The sequence below is a fragment of the Spinacia oleracea genome, chromosome 4 (genome assembly GCF_020520425.1).
Source record: "Spinacia oleracea cultivar Varoflay chromosome 4, BTI_SOV_V1, whole genome shotgun sequence".
NCBI lineage: Eukaryota > Viridiplantae > Streptophyta > Magnoliopsida > Caryophyllales > Amaranthaceae > Spinacia > Spinacia oleracea.
In genome coordinates, this window is record NC_079490.1 from 37,570,876 (window position 1) to 37,588,717 (window position 17,842).

The 17,842-nt window shown below is 31.5% G+C and overlaps 4 protein-coding genes across 4 annotated transcripts; 2 read left to right on the forward strand and 2 right to left on the reverse strand.

Annotated features, from left to right (window-relative positions):
• Positions 1 to 783: 783 nt before the first annotated feature.
• LOC110805425 (protein FAR1-RELATED SEQUENCE 5-like) lies at positions 784 to 7,626 on the forward strand. The gene is made up of 11 exons (XM_056841610.1): positions 784 to 822; positions 2,712 to 2,799; positions 3,123 to 3,655; positions 3,748 to 4,061; positions 4,138 to 4,359; positions 5,318 to 5,402; positions 6,625 to 6,716; positions 6,941 to 6,954; positions 7,030 to 7,053; positions 7,410 to 7,486; positions 7,579 to 7,626. The coding sequence occupies exons 1-11, from the start codon at positions 784 to 786 to the stop codon at positions 7,624 to 7,626; spliced, it is 1,536 nt and encodes a 511-aa protein (XP_056697588.1).
• Positions 7,627 to 8,931: 1,305 nt separating this feature from the next.
• On the forward strand, positions 8,932 to 10,131 carry LOC110798054 (protein FAR-RED IMPAIRED RESPONSE 1-like). The gene has a single exon (XM_022003183.1). The coding sequence runs from the start codon at positions 8,932 to 8,934 to the stop codon at positions 10,129 to 10,131; it is 1,200 nt and encodes a 399-aa protein (XP_021858875.1).
• Positions 10,132 to 10,965: 834 nt separating this feature from the next.
• LOC130459800 (uncharacterized) lies at positions 10,966 to 12,738 on the reverse strand. The gene is made up of 5 exons (XM_056827353.1): positions 12,605 to 12,738; positions 12,342 to 12,519; positions 12,127 to 12,255; positions 11,509 to 11,712; positions 10,966 to 11,251 (listed from the first exon to the last, which is right to left on the reverse strand). Exons 1-5 carry the CDS (start codon positions 12,688 to 12,690, stop codon positions 11,126 to 11,128), a joined length of 723 nt encoding a protein of 240 aa, XP_056683331.1. The 5' UTR covers positions 12,691 to 12,738; the 3' UTR covers positions 10,966 to 11,125.
• Positions 12,739 to 13,514: 776 nt separating this feature from the next.
• On the reverse strand, positions 13,515 to 17,823 carry LOC130471468 (uncharacterized). Its single transcript, XM_056841611.1, has 9 exons — positions 17,690 to 17,823; positions 17,430 to 17,593; positions 17,163 to 17,342; positions 16,998 to 17,004; positions 16,496 to 16,835; positions 16,258 to 16,410; positions 15,053 to 15,811; positions 14,703 to 14,963; positions 13,515 to 13,908 (listed from the first exon to the last, which is right to left on the reverse strand). The coding sequence occupies exons 1-9, from the start codon at positions 17,737 to 17,739 to the stop codon at positions 13,522 to 13,524; spliced, it is 2,301 nt and encodes a 766-aa protein (XP_056697589.1). The 5' UTR covers positions 17,740 to 17,823; the 3' UTR covers positions 13,515 to 13,521.
• Between the last annotated feature and the right edge of the window lie 19 nt (positions 17,824 to 17,842).

A 17,842-nucleotide genomic window follows, 5' to 3' on the forward strand; every position in this document is an offset into this window, starting at 1 on the left:
ATTACGGAGTACTCCATATATTTGTTTGATTGAATTTTATTTAAAATTTTTAAATTAAAATATGATTTATTTATGTCAAAATGAAAATGTGGCATAATAAGATACTTAAAAGCAAAAAATAAATTATGCGATTAATAAGGTGTATATTCGGCTCTGATTAAATGTTTGATTGTAACTTTTCTTTTTTACTTTTGACTTTTTCTCTGTTGTGATTAAATTTGGTTGGCTAATATTTTTATGCCTTTTTATCTTATTGTATAATTAATGTAATATAATTTTTATATAGTATTAAATTTGATTGACTAATTATGCGTTTTTATTTTATTTACAATTAATATTATTTGTAAGTAATAGGGGCATTTTAGACTATTATATAAGGGACACCAAAATATCATTTACGATTATGACCTCAGAAGTTCCTTTATAGAATAGAGATTGTGGATAGCTTAACATTGCAGATTTGCAAAGATTTTGCCTAAAAATCCTGAATACAAGATACTCCATCCGTATTTTTTAAGAGTCACAATTATTACTTTCGACTTTTTTTTTCATTCTAATTTTTGTATACTTTTACACTCATTTCTTCAATCATTTATTATTTTTAAATTTCCAATGAGTGTACTTAAATTATCAAGTATCTCACTTGTATCAATATTAAATTAAATTTGTCGGGTCAATACGTGAATTCTGAAATAGAGATGAAGTAATAATGAAGTTACACAAAAATCGAAAACAAACCGTATATCCCGTGGTATATATATTCAAATGAGAAAGTGACTTAAAATGAATGAGAAGAATGAGAAGCAATGTCATGTGTTGGATGTAATCGGATCTAACAGCTCTAAACTAAATCTGATTTCTTTTATTTTCCCCCATTTCGCCTTCAATTACAGAGTACTACTGTACGTCAATTCCAGAGTTCCATCTTTCCAGCTTTCATACTCCATTTTCTCTCTCCTCCCCAAGTATCCATCCATGGCACCTCTTTCTTATTTTCTCTCTCCTTAATCTCCGTTCAATCGCATTTTCTTCATCCCGTACTTCCATTTTCTCTCTCCTGAATCATCCATCCATGAATACATGACGCCACAATATAATTTGCAAATTCAAATTAAGATCCAACAATAATGCATCATTACCTAGCACGTGATGACATGATAGACTTCACCCATTCAACAATGGCGGAAGAGTATATACAACGGATTTGCTCCTTTATTTTAAATTTGCTCATTCAGTATAAATGAGCAAAACAATTTACTTATTTAGTATAAATGAGCAAAAACAATTACTCATTTAGTACAAATGAGGAAAAAATTTTACTCATTTAGTACAAATGAGCAAAACAAGTTCAAATAAGCAAATATAAAGTAGAACAACACAACAGTTTGGGAATTATTTTGTCGCCATTTTTGTCGTGTTTATGAGTTTCAAGAGAGCAATTTGGATCTCATAATAAAACAAATCAAGTGGCCGGATTTAAATCTTCAATTAGCCCCATTAAACTCAAACCACGTACAGCTAGTACATGGGGAGAAATTAACGGCGAAAACCATTTTCGAGCTCCACCGTATTGCAGATTAGAACCAATTCAATGTTGAATAGACATGGAAGAGACTGAGGAAGGAGAAAAAGGAAATGTGGACATTTTTCATTAAATATAATTGGGTTTTTTTAGTTTGATTGAAGTTGATGTAATATTTTGTATTTAAATTAAGCAATATAGGAAGAGGAGAGATAAAATAATGCTGCCATGGAATTGAAGAAGAAGTTCAGGAAAGAACAATGAGAGAGAAAATGGTCCTGCCGTTTTTTATTTTTTATTGGATGGGTTTAGTTTTGTCTTTCAACTTGTTTGTTGTTTTACACGAGCTAATGTCATCCGTCAGATTAAAACATTTAAACGGTTATAATTCCTTCTCATTCTTCTCATTTTAATGATCTTCTTATTGGAGGGTGACCCTATATATATATATATATATATATATATATATATATATATATATATATATATATATATATATATATATATATATATATAGGAAGGCTCCCATAAGAACACTTCTTACGGTGAGAACACTTCCTTATGGTAAGAACACCTTCTTAACCATTGGATCTTATTTAATCTAACTGCTGAGATTTGCTCATTACTAATGGCAAGTTTTGTAAATTTCATGAAGTTTTTTTTTCTTTCCTTCTTTTTTTTGTTTTCCGATTTTTTTTCTCTCTCTAAATTTTTTTTGGTTCTTTCTCTCTCCTCTTCTCGCGCAGCGATCTTCAATCAAATACGAAGGAAACAAATCGGATTTCGAATTCGGACTCTTCATCAAATTTATTAAATCTTCTGCGTTTTACCTTGAATTTCGGATTTCGATTTCAAATTTTGTTGATTATTCTCAATTTATCGATTTTGTTCATCAATTTTTTTCCCAGAATTTCAGCAATTGTCGAAGGAAGTCTAATTGAATTTCTTTATTTGTTGTTTGTATTTATTTGAATTCGACTTTTGATTTTGTTCCGATTATGAACTTTTTCCTAATTCTCAATTGAACGATTATGAACTTTCATATTTTGATTAGAACTTTGTCCTCTTTTGATTTTCATTCGATTTCTAGCTTTTTATTTTTTTTAAATTGTTTTTGTTTGATTTTGTGTTTGTTTTTTGTTGTTGTTTTGTATTTAATCTCTTATTATTCTTAATTTTAATATTTCAGGTTAATTGTGCTCTATTTTTATTTTTTATGGCTTCTGCTGAAGTTGATATGTTATCTCATGTTTCTAGTTCATCAATTACTCAATCAGGTATGATTTAATTCTCGCCTTCATTGTTGATGATGTTCTAAGTTTTTTCAATCATGTTCTAAATATTTCTTTTTATGTTCTTTAGATCTTATTCATTTGTCTGTACTTTTATTCATATTGTAACATTTGTTTTTTATTCTAATTATTTGTTTTTATGTTCCTTACTTGTTTTTTGCATTTTTTAAACTTTTAATTTCATTTCCTAAAGTTTTTATCTCATGTTCTAAGTTTTTGTTTTTATCTCATGTTCTAAGTTTTTGTTTTTATGTTCTGCATATGTTATGCACTAGTTTGAATTTTTTATTTTATTCTATGTTGTGCAGTTGGAATTATTGTTAATGAACCATCAAGTTCTTCTGTTGGTACTCCTAGAGTGTTTACTTCATTGAGTCCTGGTGGTACTAAAGAATGGATTCCCTCTTGTTCCGAGGAGTTAAAACCTATTGTCGGAATGAATTTTAAAGATCCCGAGGAAGGTTTATCCTTTTATAAAGCTTATGCTACTGCTTCAGGTTTCACTTCTAGAAAAATTACTACTACAAGAAGGAAGAAGACTGGTGTAGTGGCGTTCCAGTATGTTGTATGTAATAAAGAAGGTTTTAAGGCGTCTCGTAAGCCTGTTGTGGAAGCTGTTGAAGATAAATCAGACAAGGCTCGTTCTACACGAAGGCGAATGCTTACTCGTGTTGGTTGTGGTGCTCAAATGTGTATGAAAAACATTAATGGATCATATGTTGTGACATACTTCAAAGAAGAACATAATCATCCTCTATACACTCCTGGTTGTGCCAAATTTCATAAGCATGGGAGGAAAATGAGTATTTTGCATAAGAACATTATTATTGGTAATTCAAAGGTGTTTTTTATTCTTGTCTTCTAATGTTTCCTTCCTATGTTCTATAATATTTTGTGTATGTTCTAAATTGTGTGTTCTGTTTCCTTACACAGGTTAACATTGGTCCAGTGAAGTCTTTTAGAATAATGAAGGAGTTAACTGGATCATATGACAATGTTGGTGCATCTAAGCAAGATTTCAAAAAAATTCAGAGAGATTTGAAGGCATTAATTGAAGGATCTGATGCACAAATGTTTATCAATAATTTTCTGAATAAAAAGTTATTATGGAGTGCGTTTTTTTATGATTATGAGTTAGATGAAGAAGATCAACTCTGTAGAGCTTTTTGGGCAGATCCTATTTGTAGAAAGAATTATGCTCTTTTTGGAGATATGGTTTCATTTGATACTACCTTTTCAACAAATATGTAATGTTCTATTCTTTATGCCTTATGATCTAAATGTTTTGTTCTTAAGTTCTAAACTGCTCTGTTTTTTTCCTAGGTACAATATGATATTTGGGCCGTTTACTGGAGTTGATCACCATAAAAAGTGTATTACCTTTGCTGCTGCTCTTATATCTAATGAGGATATAGTGTCTTTTAAGTGGGTTTTTAAAACATTTGTGAAGGCAATGGGAGGTAATGAGCCTCTCTGTTTGATTACTGATGAAGATCCTGCAATGAAAGTTGCCTTTCCCAAAGTCTTTCGTTCTACAGAGCATCGGTTTTGCATGTGGCATATTATCACTACTACAAAAATAGTCAAAGAGACCCTTAATAAAAGATCCGTTGAACGACATAACGGGTCTCTTTAATATAAGAGATCTAATTTAAGTGATAACGGCTCTGTTATGTGTACTGGACCCCACATACCTCACTAAATCTAAAAGGAGAAAGACCCCTTAAGTAAAGCAACGGGTCTCTAATTTGCGCTGGGCCCACTGAATATGGCGCATGGAAAAACAAAAGAGAAGATAAAGACCTAATAAGTAAAACACGGGTCTCTTTTTCTAATCCTAAATTAAAAAATAAATAAATGTGAACGCTTTTTAGGTACTTTTGTGCTCTATCCCCTCCTCCCCTCCTCACAACTCACGTCGTTTTCCCTAATTCCCAACTTCACATCTCCCTCTCCCTCTCCCTCTCCTCCTTCATCTCTATCAAACCATGTTGTCGACCAGTCTACTACGCCTCCTATTCTGTTTTCGCAGCTCAGACTTCCCCCAATTCCAGAGGAGCTGGAGCCTTCAAACCACCGACGAATTCGTGGTCAATCGTTTAGAACATTGAATCTCTTATTACTGTAAGATCTAATTATTTTTACTGTTTTCGATTTCTGAAGAAAATAAATATGATTTGATTTGATTTTGGTTAAGAAGTTATGGGGATATTTTTAGGGTTTTGTTGATATGCATTTCGGATTTAGATCTGCTTTTGTAGATCTTTGGTTCTGGATTTGTTATGCTTTCGATTTCTTGTCGATTTCGCGATTGTCAAATTAGAGATTGTTCATTTCATTACTGTGAAAAGTTGTGCCCCGTCTTTTATCAGTGAACATTTGTGTTGTGAACACCATATGTTTTATTGTCTGTGATGCAAAGAAAATATCGGCATGATTCGTACCATGATTGCAATTACATAGTACATACAATATTCTTTGATACTGTAACATGATTTTTCAGAGGCAGTGTAGTGTATAGACCTGAATTTGTGATTTCATATTTCACTTACAATGTTTGTGCTAATTTCAAGGATCAGTTAGGAATGGTCTCTTGAAAGGGCTTTGGCTTCAGTGTTTCATGTGGAAATGAATTTGATAATTGTTAGATTTTTATTGAATATATCTGGCAGATATGATTTGCATAACTATTGCAGATTGAAAGTGTCATTTCTCTTGCATAGGGATCAATTAATTTGCTTCATTCATTAAATATATCAATGCACCAAGGGTAGGATAAGTTTTATGAACTCTAATACTACTGAATATTTAACCTGTTATAATAAAGTTGAATCAGTGTAGTCGTGTGCTTATGCCATTGAATGAGAACTAGTCTCTAATGCCTTGAAGAGCTTTGAGTTATCCTTAAGAATTTTCTCCTGGATTGCCATATTTTATTTCTTGGAAGTGATTTGAGATATGAACAATGAGGGATCCAAAAGGCCGTCTTTTCCTTCCTGAAACTCAGTTCCAGAAAATATGAATTAGATCAGTTTGTGGAAAAATTCAGTATTGTTCTGCTTATGGTATTTCTCTAGTGTTCTGCATTTTTTTGTTCTGAAATTCACAAGGGAAACGGGTATACCGAAATATTTCCACCATACCCTTGATTACTAGCGCTGGATAAAAGATATATTTTCCTGTAAAAGATTTTACTCCCTCCACCCTGAATCACGATACAGTTTTTATTTTTTCATTTGAGCAAATTTGGTAATTTTGGCTACAAATTTCTTAAGAAATATGTTGTATCTTTATGAAGAAATTTAGAATATACTATCACTAGCTATCATAAAAGATTCTTTACTAAAAGTACTTTTTCCGTGATTACTTTGATGTATGCTCAACTTTTTTTTTTTTTGCTTTTAGCAGAACATTTTGCCAATTTAGTTTTATTAAAAAAATTCACCCGGTAACATTTGTAATTTTATTTGGTACTACGGGAGTATGTCTCTTCTTAAGCCAATGTATAAAAAAAACTAAGGCGCATCAAGGAAATTCCAAGATCTCTAATGAACCGTAAAAGTTGTTAAAAACTTATGTGCGCCTCTCCCTCAGAGAGTCAGGGCGTCTTAAGCTAGAGGCTGTTTTGGACTTAAAAATATGCAAATATAAAAGCATATTTACAAGTTTCTCCATTCCTTATTATATGTTCAGTTGACCAAACTTTTCTTATACCATGCTCCAACAAAAATTTATATATTTAAAAGAAACACAAACTCCTCTCTCTCAAATTTGAAAACATAAAATATGTTTTTTGTTTATTGGTATTAGGTTACGGATGCAGGAGAAAAGAATGGTGCTCAAGGTAGGGAATCAGGGATATGGCTTGGTGGTGAGCTTGATCCCCGAACGGCAAGGAGATGGTGACTACTGATGGATACATATGTGTTAATATTTTTTTGAAATGGGAAGTTGACACTTATAGAACATGTTTTCTTGAATGTCAACAATGATCATCGTGTTTTAACAATGTGTCAAAAATTGAATTGATTTTCTGGCCTGGGACAGTTTTTAGTCCTTTATACTCTATCTAGTTTCTAATTTATGCAGTTGTTGTGTTTATGATAGGGTGATAACTTTTTCTCAGGGTCTCTTCTAAAGGTATTGGTTTGTTTGAGATTCTAGGATCATTAAATACATATGAGTGTTAATTACTGCTATGTGTTGTGTCAACAGTGTGTGCTACTATTGAAGAATCAGGTGTGTTTGTGATGATTTTCTGAGGAACACTTAACGGGGAGATATTTATAGTATAAAGAATTGGCTGCAGATGGTTTATGTTGTATGAAAAAGAGTTTATATTGGTAATTAGCTTAAATACTTTCTTTTGTTATTTGGTATTGTGTTTGAGCATTACATTTGGGTCGTTTGTTGTTTTTTAGTTGCCTTGTATTGATTTCAATGGAGATAGATATGGGTGGTAATGCCTTGATTTATGTTGGATTTCTTTTTAACTTTTTTATTGACAACAATTTGGCATTTATTTTGAGAAAGAGGAGTATTTTGTATTTGCCAAGTTTTAATGGTTAGATAAGCCTAATTCAGGTTGTTTTTAGGCAGGCGAGGCCCTTCAGGAGTTATTCAACAGTGGAATAGTGAAAGGTGGGGAACTCTGGATCACGTTGAAGCTTTGGTAAGTGTTTTAATCAACCCTAAGAATGTTGAATATCCCTACTCTTTCTGGATATTGAATTATTTTTTGATGCGGAGATGTGAAATGATCAGGTGTTCAAGTCTGACCAACCCCAACTCCAACCCCTCCCATTCCCGTAGAGATAGTTGTTGAGCTAAGCTTCACATAAATTTATAATGATATTGTTTAATTAATAAAGAAAATAAAAGAATATTCTTCTCAGCGGTCTTTAAATGCCCGAGTTCTAGATGTGCTGGACATATGTCTGGTTGTTTGAACATTATCGAAAATCTAACTGCACATGGAACCAGGCCAATTTACTCTAGTCTCTTAAATTTTGGGCCTCATTTTGTGTAGCACCCAGTAGATGTGATACCATAACAATTGATAAAATTATTCATTTCTAACTTAACTAATCAACCAAAAGGGACTAGGCATAAATTCCTTCTCTCTTTGTTTATGTTTTGTTTCTAAGATGTGGCAAAGAGGCCTCTCTGACTATGCTAATGATAAATTTTCAATAATTCTAATTATCAGAGGTTGATAAACAGTTCGTTGTTGTGGCTTTACCTATTTTGTTAATGATTATGGAACTTTGCATTTGCTTAATTATTACAGTTTTATACATCGGAAAATGTTGATGAGGAGAGACATGTGGATTGAGTATTGCTCAAGCAAGAAACAAATGAAGAAAACAAAGATGATGGTATGGGAATAGGTTAGTGAGCTTTGGTTTTGGTTCCAGATATTGGTAATCGGTGTGAATGATTAGACTTTGGAACATTGTTTTGTTATTTTTACCTTTTTGGAAATTACGATGTATCTTTTACGTTTTTGGAAATTACAATTGATGTAAGATTTTTGCCTTTTAAGAGATTACAATTGAAGCATTACTTGTGAGAAATATATGTTTTTGGTAATAATATGTGTTATTGTGGAATTATTGTTGAATTGTTACATAATTACTTCGTATTATTTAGTATGTGTAGTTCGCATAGCAGCGGTGCTCGTTTTTGCTGATTTTTTTTTAAAACAAAAATTAAAAAGAGACCCGTTAGGTATGAAAAAGGGTCTCTTGTATAATAAAAAAATAATTCAAAGAGACCCCATATCTAACATATGGGGTCTGAAGTTGTTGAATATAAAAATATTAAAAAGAGCAAAGAGACCCCATATCTTACATATGGGGTCTGAATTTTTTAAAAGAAAGACCTCATATCTCTCTTAACGGGTCTCTTTGGCTTCTAAAATATTTTTCCCATGACTTGCCTAACAGACCTCATTTCTTACGTAAGGGGTCTCTAGCTTTTAACAAACAGACCCCCTCCAGATGGGGGGTCTCTTTTCAAAAGAGACCCCCCCATCTAGAGACCCCCTTAAAGGAGGTCTCTTTGGCCATTTTGGGTGGGTCTCTTTGCCCATTTTTGTAGTAGTGTATGAAAAAGATGCCTGATAAAGTGTGTCGTGATCTTCCACCAGATTCTGACTTTCTACAAAAGATTTGCAAAGCTGTTTGGAGTGAAGAGATTGAACCGTCTGAGTTTGAAGAGAGGTGGGCTAAGGTTATTAGTGAATTTAAGTTGGAAAACAATGACTGGTTGTTGCAAATTTATGAGAAGCGTGAAATGTGGATTCCGGCTTATTTTAGGGATTTATTTTTGTGTGGTATTATGCGAACCACATCAAGGTCAGAGAGTGAGAATAACTTTTATACTAAGTTCACTAATCCACATCTTACCCTTGTTGAGTTTTACATGAGATTCGAAAGTTCTTTGGATGCTCAACGCCATACTCAAGGTGAAAATGATAATTCTTCTAAACATAAACATCCTGAATGCAAAACACGTTCTTCCATAGAGAAATTTGCTTCTGAAGTTTACACGACAACTGTTTTTTATGAGTTTCAAGACAAGGTTGAATCAGCTCTTTTCTCTTGTGGGCTTGATAGTTTTAAGAAAGAATTTGGATTGGATGTTTATACTATTGGTGAAGGTTGTCGTGTCCGTAAGTTTGATGTTCTTTTTAATGTTGAAACATTTGATACTAGTTGTTTATGCAAGTCATTTGAAAGGCAAGGGATTCCTTGTAGGCATATGGTTTGGGTTTGGAAGGCAAAACATATTCAAAAAATTCCTGATGCTTATGTGCTTAACCGGTGGAGTATAATGGCATGTAAGAAGACGATTTTTGATTTAGAAGGGAATGAGTTGGAGCAATGTGTTCAAGTTGTAGATAGGAAGAGATTGTTGAATGATTTGTGGAGTGAAATTCATTCTTGTGTGAGTTTGGCTCAAGGGAATGAATTGACACTAAGTGCTCTTGTGGATAATCTACGATCATTGAGGTTAGATTTGGAATCTCAAAGTAGTATTGTTGATGGATTGAGTGGTAGTGTTTCTAGCAAAGCTCAAGATATTGAATTGCTTATTGGAGCTGGTGTTCCTAGTGAAATTTTGATCAAACCGCCTAAAGTATCAAAGAACAAAGGAACCGGGGTTCATGTTCAAGGTAGTGGAAGTGATAAACGGTTGAAGAGTGATAAAGAAAAAGCTATTGAACAAAGTCAAAAGAAGAAGAGGTTGTGTAAAGGTTGTAAGAAGTTGGGTTACCATGATATTCGTAATTGTCCCGAAAAACAAAAGTAAAAATGTAAGTACTGTTGTTTGTTTAAGTTTTTTTTTTTTTTTTTATGTTCAAAAATATGTTGCCTAATGTTCTAATGTTTTGTTTTTATGTTCTAGTTTTGTTTTTTTTTTTTTTTTATTATATATTATACTACTGTGTTTAAAATATTTAAAGATGTGTTTGATTTTTCAGGGGTATCTGTGTTCTAGTTGTTTAATATTTAATGTTCTAGAAAAGAGGCCTTGTGTTCTATATTCAGGTACTGTATGTTCTATATATTTTCCTGTTTTTTTTTCTTATTTTAAATATTAATGTTTTTTATTTGTTTTCTTTTTTGTAGGTAAAATATTCACTGACTTCTTTGGAGGCTAGATACTCTTTTTTTGTTTTTATTTATTTATTCCATAGTATAATTTATTTGTTTTACGAACACAAATGTTATTTTTAAGTTTACATTTATTACTTTGTAATTTTTTTGTTCTTTTTTTCTGAAATATTTATTTTACATATGAATTACTGGTCTCTATAATATTGTTTGTTTAAAGTTTGCCTTCTGTAGTTGGATTTAATTTTGTATAATTTTTATTCCTTAGAACATGTTCATATCATCTTAGAACATATCCTTTTGTTTTAGAACATGTGTAGTTAACTTTAGATATTTCAACATTGTTTTACATAGGACGACTACGGGTTCAAAATATTGTTTTGTGTATCAGAATTTCTATTATAACATATCTTGCTACTATTAGAAGTTGCCAATATATGTTTAAAACATATTAAATTAATAGTAAATAAACACGCAATGAACTTATGATAAATCTATTTTTAGAAATCAAAACATGCATATATTATCCGAAACAACATGTGAAAATCAACACACACAATATTTTTCAAATATTATCTAGACTACATAACCTTGGTTCAAATTAAAAAAGGAACACACAGAAATTGTAATTCAAACTACCTTCAAATCAAAGTATTATATAATAAAGTTCTAGTCTAATCATATTTAATCTAATCTATTCTCATCTCTTTCTTCCATTTCCTCGACTTCATTGAAATTGCATGATGCTCGTCATTCAGCTTTGATGATAATATTTTCCCACAATATTCTACCCTCAGTTTTTGTAGTATTTCAATCTGCAAATAACCAAAAAAAACATTAGAAACAATGTTTGTAACTTGAATGTACAATATTGTGGGAAAAATATGTTTTCCATTCTATTTTTTTTGTTATTTCTGTTGTTTTGTTGTTGTTTGTTCTTTTTTGTTCATCTGTTTTATTTTATGCTATGTTCTAAAACAGAGTGTCTTGTGTTTGAATGTGTGTCACACATGTTCTAAACTATTTTATCTTGTTCTTAAATGAATTCATATTGGAAAAAAAGAATACTTACATTGTCTTTCTCAAGTCCACATTCCCATTTTTCTGCATCTTCTGCCTCATATGTCTGCATGTGCCTCATCAAAAACACTCCACAATCATTCTTGTTGCTTAAGCTTCTCCATGGCATTTTAATTGTCCGAGTTTTAAATGATTCCACATACTCTGTGCTTTGAATCTTGTCGATATGGCAGAAATTTTTTGCAAACCCCCATAACTGAGTAAGAAAAAAAACATTAATTGCATTTTTTTATTATATTTTATAATTAAAATAATAGAATAAGTTAATGTATTCCCATTTGTTTTGGTTCATTTGCATATTTCTTGAAGAACGAAATCTTTGCCGGCAATGGTCTATTATCGATGAGATCAAGTTTGCTTTCCAAGAAATTCACGCAAAGTAGGTAGAAGTGTGCTCCATTTACGACAGGCATGAATACATGTTCAGTCAAATAAATGGCAGTTTAGGTGCTATGTTCATATTATCTAACAGTTTAAACTGAAATAAATTTTCAGGTTCTATGTTCATGTTCTAATCATTCTCTAACATGTTTTAACTTTAGATTCTTTATGTTCAAATTTTATTCATTATGGTTTTAAGGTTTCTATCAAGTATAAGTTTACAGCTTACCAGTTGTATATTTTTGAAGCTGTCCACTCCTGCATGATTCATCTCTGTTTCCATCCTTCTAAACAGAAATTCCATTCTCTCTTCTTGTGTATCCTTTGCATTGAAATACGTCTTTGTGCATAGTGTAAGCTGAAAAATTAAACTCAGTGTTAGATATTTCATTAGTGATAAGTTATTCATATAACTTTATTTAAATATAAATGTAATACACTTACGTAAATTTGTGTGGAGAAAAAGAATCTGTTTGTTTTCCCTACACCCCTCCTTTTGTTTTCCATGTTTAGGACATATGAATAAGCATCAATAATGTTGTTCACGAGATGTTCCTTAGCTGCCAGAGTATGTATATCTTCTCTAGTGATTGTGGTGACGGTGTCATAATACAAGATCTCCCTATAAATGACAGTTATTATTATTTGTTAGATTAAAAATATTAAATGTTTAACTTACATTAATAGACATGTACTTTAAAACTTACGTTATATCTCCTTCAGCAAATGCATACTCTGCCACCCTCCTATACCCTTCTTCAACATTCTTGAATTTGCTTTCATTTTCAATCATGAAAGGAGACCTTAAGTTCAATGGAAGTCTATCCACATTCCTTTTTTCCCTTCCTTTTTCCTTGTTTAACACAATAATATTTATTTATTATTAGAAAACAGTTTTATTAAACAAAGTAAACTATGTTTTTTCTTTCTAAGGCACATGTTCCAAATAATGCGCTTCATGTTCTACAATAACATGTTAATTGTGATTTTCAACTGGAAAGACTAGAAGTCTTTTTTTTTATAAATCTATTTTTTAAAAAATACATAATTTTCGTAAAAATTCCATCCAAAATACATAAATACAATTACTAATAAACAAAGGATATTATGTTCAAATTTCTAAGGCATATGTTCTAAATATTCTTTATCATGTTCAAAAATAATATTTTAAAACTTATGTTCTAAATATTTTTTATAAATATATTGTTTTTAAAGTACATAATTTTTCAAAAAATTTCATTCAAAATACATTAACACAATTACTTTACCCTTGAATCTGTTCCTTGCCCTTCTGTTTTGCATCTCCACTGTTCATAACTTTCTCGCTTTCCTCAGCTGCTGCATCAGCCATTTTCATCAAATTTTCAGAAGTTGGTTCATCCACTGCATTTTCAGGCTGTTCTCCTTTTTTGGTTGGTGAGGGCGATAGTAAGTTGAAGCTTGTGTATTTTGCAATTTCAATCCTTGTGGTTTCTGGTGTTTCATTTGATGCAGATTTATTGGCAGGCTTCCTGATTTCAGAATTGGAAGGAATTTCAGAGTTGGAAGGAATTTCAGGTTCTGGGCTTGGGGTTCTTAATCTGAACTTTGGAGTTGGTATGTCTAGCCTTGGAGTATTGAAATACTATGGATGATCCACTGTTTCATGTATCTGTGCTTCAGTTGGAGTTCTTTGATTCTTGTTTTCATTGGCCTTTTGCTCATGATACATATTCCATGCATTTGCCATTAACTTATCCAACTCCTCCATGAAACCAGGCTCGTCAAACAGATGCTGATCTTGGCTTATAAGTGATGGGGTTTTGTTTTTTGGCTCTTCTTCATCTTTGTTTTGGCTCAGCTTTTGTTTCTTAGAGGTGTACTTGTTCCAAATGTTTTCAACTAGGCTATGCATTTTGTCTGTTGTATCAGCCTCGTTAAACATTTCATTTGCTTTGTCTAGCATGTTGTACATCTCGTTGACATTCGAAGCAAGCGTCTTTGCCAATGTACCAAAATTTTCCAAAAATTCCTATAATTTTGTAAACAATATATTAATATTTTATTTTATTTCATATTTCTATTCAGGACATATAATTTTAATTTAGTTTTTAAGATAGTCAAACTTAGAACATATGTATAATATATTAGAACACACATAAGAAGGTTTAGAACATTAGACAAGTCAATTATTATGATTATATAACTTAGAACACAAGTATTTATTATTGTAATATTAGTTTAAAAATGTAGAACATAATAGAAACATGAGTATAAAGTATATTTAAAACATAGAACATAAGCATGCATAATTCGAACACATACTGGAATGTTTAGAACATTTACAAACCTAAGTATTATGAATATTTAAAACTTAGAACTTTAGTATTTATAATTGGATTCTTACTTTAAAAACTTAGAACATTATAAAACATGGTCATAAAGAATATTGAAACCTTAGATCATAAGCATACATAATTAGAACACACTAAGGAATGTTTAGAACATTTGACAAACTTAAGTATTATGAAATTTATATCTTAGAATACAAGTATATATCATTGTATTATTACTTTAAAAATTTTAAACATTAAAGAAACATGAGTATAAAGAAATTTTGAAAGTTAGAACATAAGTATTCATCATTAGAACATTTATTAGAACATAACCCTTTTTTAACAAGTTGCAAACATTTCTACTATTTTTTGTTTTTTCATATTTTCTATAGTTTTTTTATGTATGTTCAAATTTATTGTTTTCATGTTCTAATTTTCATTTGAATGAGTTCTTTGCATTATCCAACATGTTCTAAATGAATGTTCTTACCATCATTTCAGATTTTGCATTTGAAGAAGATCCTGCCATATTTGTTGCTTCTGTTTTTTTTGGGATTTCGGCTTCGGGCATTGCATTTTCTTGGACAGTTGGCTCAGCTCCTATGCGATTCAGCACTATACCTTGACCAAATCCCCTTGCTTTTTCAATGGCAATTCTGTTTGTCATTCTTTCTCTGTTCCACACTGTTAAAAGTGGGATTTGTCTTGGTACTTGTTGGCCTCCTCTTTGTAATCGATCGAAGTACAACACCTGTTCATATTATGACAAAATTTATTTTTTATTCAATATATTAAGGAAGTATTAAAAGAACATTAAAAAAAGGAAACAGAAATATTTACCAAGAGGAATGGTAGAGGTCCTGTATAGAAAGAAGTTCCGGCTTTCCATTCACAAACAGATTTCTTCCAATGTCTGTACACAAACGTGCTCCAATCCAGATTAGCAATCGTGTTTGTGTTCATACAGCTGTACATGAATCTGATGTATACTTGTGGGTTGTTGGTTGATCTCATACAGGAGTTCACTGCAGCAATGACGAAGTTCCAAATGAACTCATTGGATACTGGTTCAAGCATCAGGTCCTTTATTCTAGAAATTAGTGGCAAGTTTGTTGGGCTTCCCTTCTTCAGTTTGAAACTTTTCCTCCATGTTGCTAAGAACTCTACATAATTATCATCAATGTCTTCATTTTCTGGCTCCACAATCTCTTCGCCTCCCAATGGTACACCATACACCTGATGAACATCTTCAGGTGTGACAAAAATTTCACCACTTCCAGGCAGAACTATTGACTGTCGATCTACATTTGAGCTTGACACTATGTAATCTGCCAACGCTGAATTGGGATTTGCCATGCTCAGACTCAGAAATCCCCCAAATCCAATTTTCCTGACAGCTTCCTTGTGCTCGTCAGGCATTATCTTGATAAGTTCTATCAATTGCGCTGGGGGAATCTTCTGATACAACACCACCTTTTTCTTTTGCTTTGGAACAATCGGCTTTGTATCCTCATCAACCTCCAATATCTCCAGATAATCATCATCATCCTCTTCGATTTTCCTTAATTTTCCTTTGTTTTTTTCTGCTCTTGTCACAATCTGTAAAAAAAACATAGAACATATGTTGATCAGTAATAGAACATATCATTCATAGTTTAGAACATGTAAACTTATTACTTATTATAATAATTTAGGATTTTAATTAATGTAATTATGTTCATTTATATATTAGAACATAAGGTCTTTCTTTGTTTTAAATTATTAAGTCATCATGTAAATATTTTTTTTTATTATGTTCTAATTAAATTTACACATGTTTTAATTAATCAGGCATGTGTTCTAAATATTAGTTTTATGTTCTAAGTCACTGTACACATGTTTTAATTAATATTTCTATGTTCTAATTCATTGAACACATGTTTGAATTACTGTCTCTTGTGTTCTAATTTTATTAAGATGTTCTAATTTTTATTTTTTTGCCTTTTTCTACCATTTTTTATGTTTTCTAGTTTATTATGAAGAATTTTTAATATTTTAAATGTTACCTCTAATTGTTGTCTCTTTCTCTTGTTGAATGGCTTTTCCTCCTCTTCCGCCTCTTCTTCTTCTACTTCTTCTTCATCTGCCTCATAATTTTCATCATCTTCTTCATCTTCTTCACTGATGTCAGATTCTTCTTTCTTCACTGTTTTACGGGGCTTTCTCCCAACTTTCCTTTTTTGTTTCCTTTACAATCTCTCTCTCTTCCTCCTCTTCTTCAACAGCTTTTACACTTTCTTGTACTCTTAAGCTTCTTCTTGTTGGGGTTCTTGTTCCCAAGGCCTTTGCTGCCTTTTTCTGTACCACTCCCTTTCCTCTTTTTTCAACATATTTTTCATCCTTTTTCTCTTTCTTTTTTGTTCTTTTTCTTGGTGGTTGTGTCCTTGCCACTCTGAACTGACTAATTAGTATATCATCATCTGTTTCTTCATCGTCTTTTTCCACCGGATCTTCATCTTGTTTCTCAATGGTCACTGATTGCACTTTTGTCTTTGGTGCGACGCTTTTTCTCTTCATTCTTTTCGGAGGAGATGCAACAATTTCATCATTGTTAATGTTCTCATCTTCTTCGATTACTTCCTGCCTGTTAAACAGTAAAAATGCATTATAATTTATATTAGAACATGAGTTGTTAATGTGTTCTAAATTCTCAATTAAACTAATCATGTTCTAATTCAATTAACACATGGTTTAATTAATTATTCTTGAGTTCTAATTATATTTTATATGTTAAAACTAAGTTTACACATGTTCTAATTAAATATTCTTATGATCTAACTTAGTGTACACATGTTCTAATTAATCTTTCTGGTGTTGTATTTGTTTATAATATTTTCTAAAGAACTAGAAAATGCAAAATATTATATATATAAACTACCCATGTTCTAATTAATTAGTTGATATTGCATACCTTGAAGTTGATTTGAGGTTTGTAGATTTATTCTCATCGTTCTCTTCTTCATCAGTTTCTGCGTTTTGATTTTCATCATCGTCAGTGTTCTGATTTTCATCATCTTCTGCATTATCATCCTCCTCCCTGGAATCCTTTTTCTCCATTGGGCAACCAGTTGGTTTCTTAACATTCTCCCACCTGTTAATTTATGTATAAAATTTATTCTCTTATAATTTAAATAATTTACTAAAATATATTTGTTTAAGTTTAGAACGTACCCTGTACCTATTCTTGGTATTTCTCTGTCACTGTTATCATTCTTTTCCTCATCACCAACTTCTTCATCATCTGTTTCATCATTTTCAGTTTCCACGAGGTCTTCTTCCTGTTCCTTTTCATTATCATAATGAACTTGTTCATCATCTTTTTCTTCTTTGTTGGATTCATTCCTGAAACATATATTACATATGTAATTATATTTTTACATCCTTAAAATATATATATTTAAATTAAAATTAGATTAAATCTTTGGATCTTTGACTTACTTTGAATCATTGTTTTCCAACGAGTTTATAATTGCTAATTGTATTGCCATTTCTAACTCCTCATCTTCTTTTTCTTCAGTAATTGCTTTTGTTCCTGAAGATGATGCTTCTAACTCATTTGAATGAGTTGTAACAGTTGGCAGCCTTAACTCA

Coding starts and splice junctions, on each gene's coding strand:
- LOC110805425 (XM_056841610.1), top strand. CDS start 784: ATGAATGAGAAGAATGAGAAGCAATGTCATGTGTTGGAT. Junction 3,656..3,747: donor TTATTATTGGTAATTCAAAG/GTGTTTTTTATT, acceptor TTCCTTACACAG/GTTAACATTGGTCCAGTGAA. Junction 7,487..7,578: donor TGGATCACGTTGAAGCTTTG/GTAAGTGTTTTA, acceptor TGAAATGATCAG/GTGTTCAAGTCTGACCAACC.
- LOC110798054 (XM_022003183.1), top strand. CDS start 8,932: ATGCCTGATAAAGTGTGTCGTGATCTTCCACCAGATTCTGACTTTCTA.
- LOC130459800 (XM_056827353.1), bottom strand. CDS start 12,690: ATGATTGAAAATGAAAGCAAATTCAAGAATGTTGAAGAAGGGTATAGG. Junction 12,520..12,604: donor TTTGCTGAAGGAGATATAAC/GTAAGTTTTAAA, acceptor TGTCATTTATAG/GGAGATCTTGTATTATGACA. Junction 12,256..12,341: donor TTTTCTCCACACAAATTTAC/GTAAGTGTATTA, acceptor TTAATTTTTCAG/CTTACACTATGCACAAAGAC.
- LOC130471468 (XM_056841611.1), bottom strand. CDS start 17,739: ATGGCAATACAATTAGCAATTATAAACTCGTTGGAAAACAATGATTCA. Junction 15,812..16,257: donor GAAAGAGACAACAATTAGAG/GTAACATTTAAA, acceptor TTTTTTTTACAG/ATTGTGACAAGAGCAGAAAA. Junction 14,964..15,052: donor GACCTCTACCATTCCTCTTG/GTAAATATTTCT, acceptor TAATATGAACAG/GTGTTGTACTTCGATCGATT.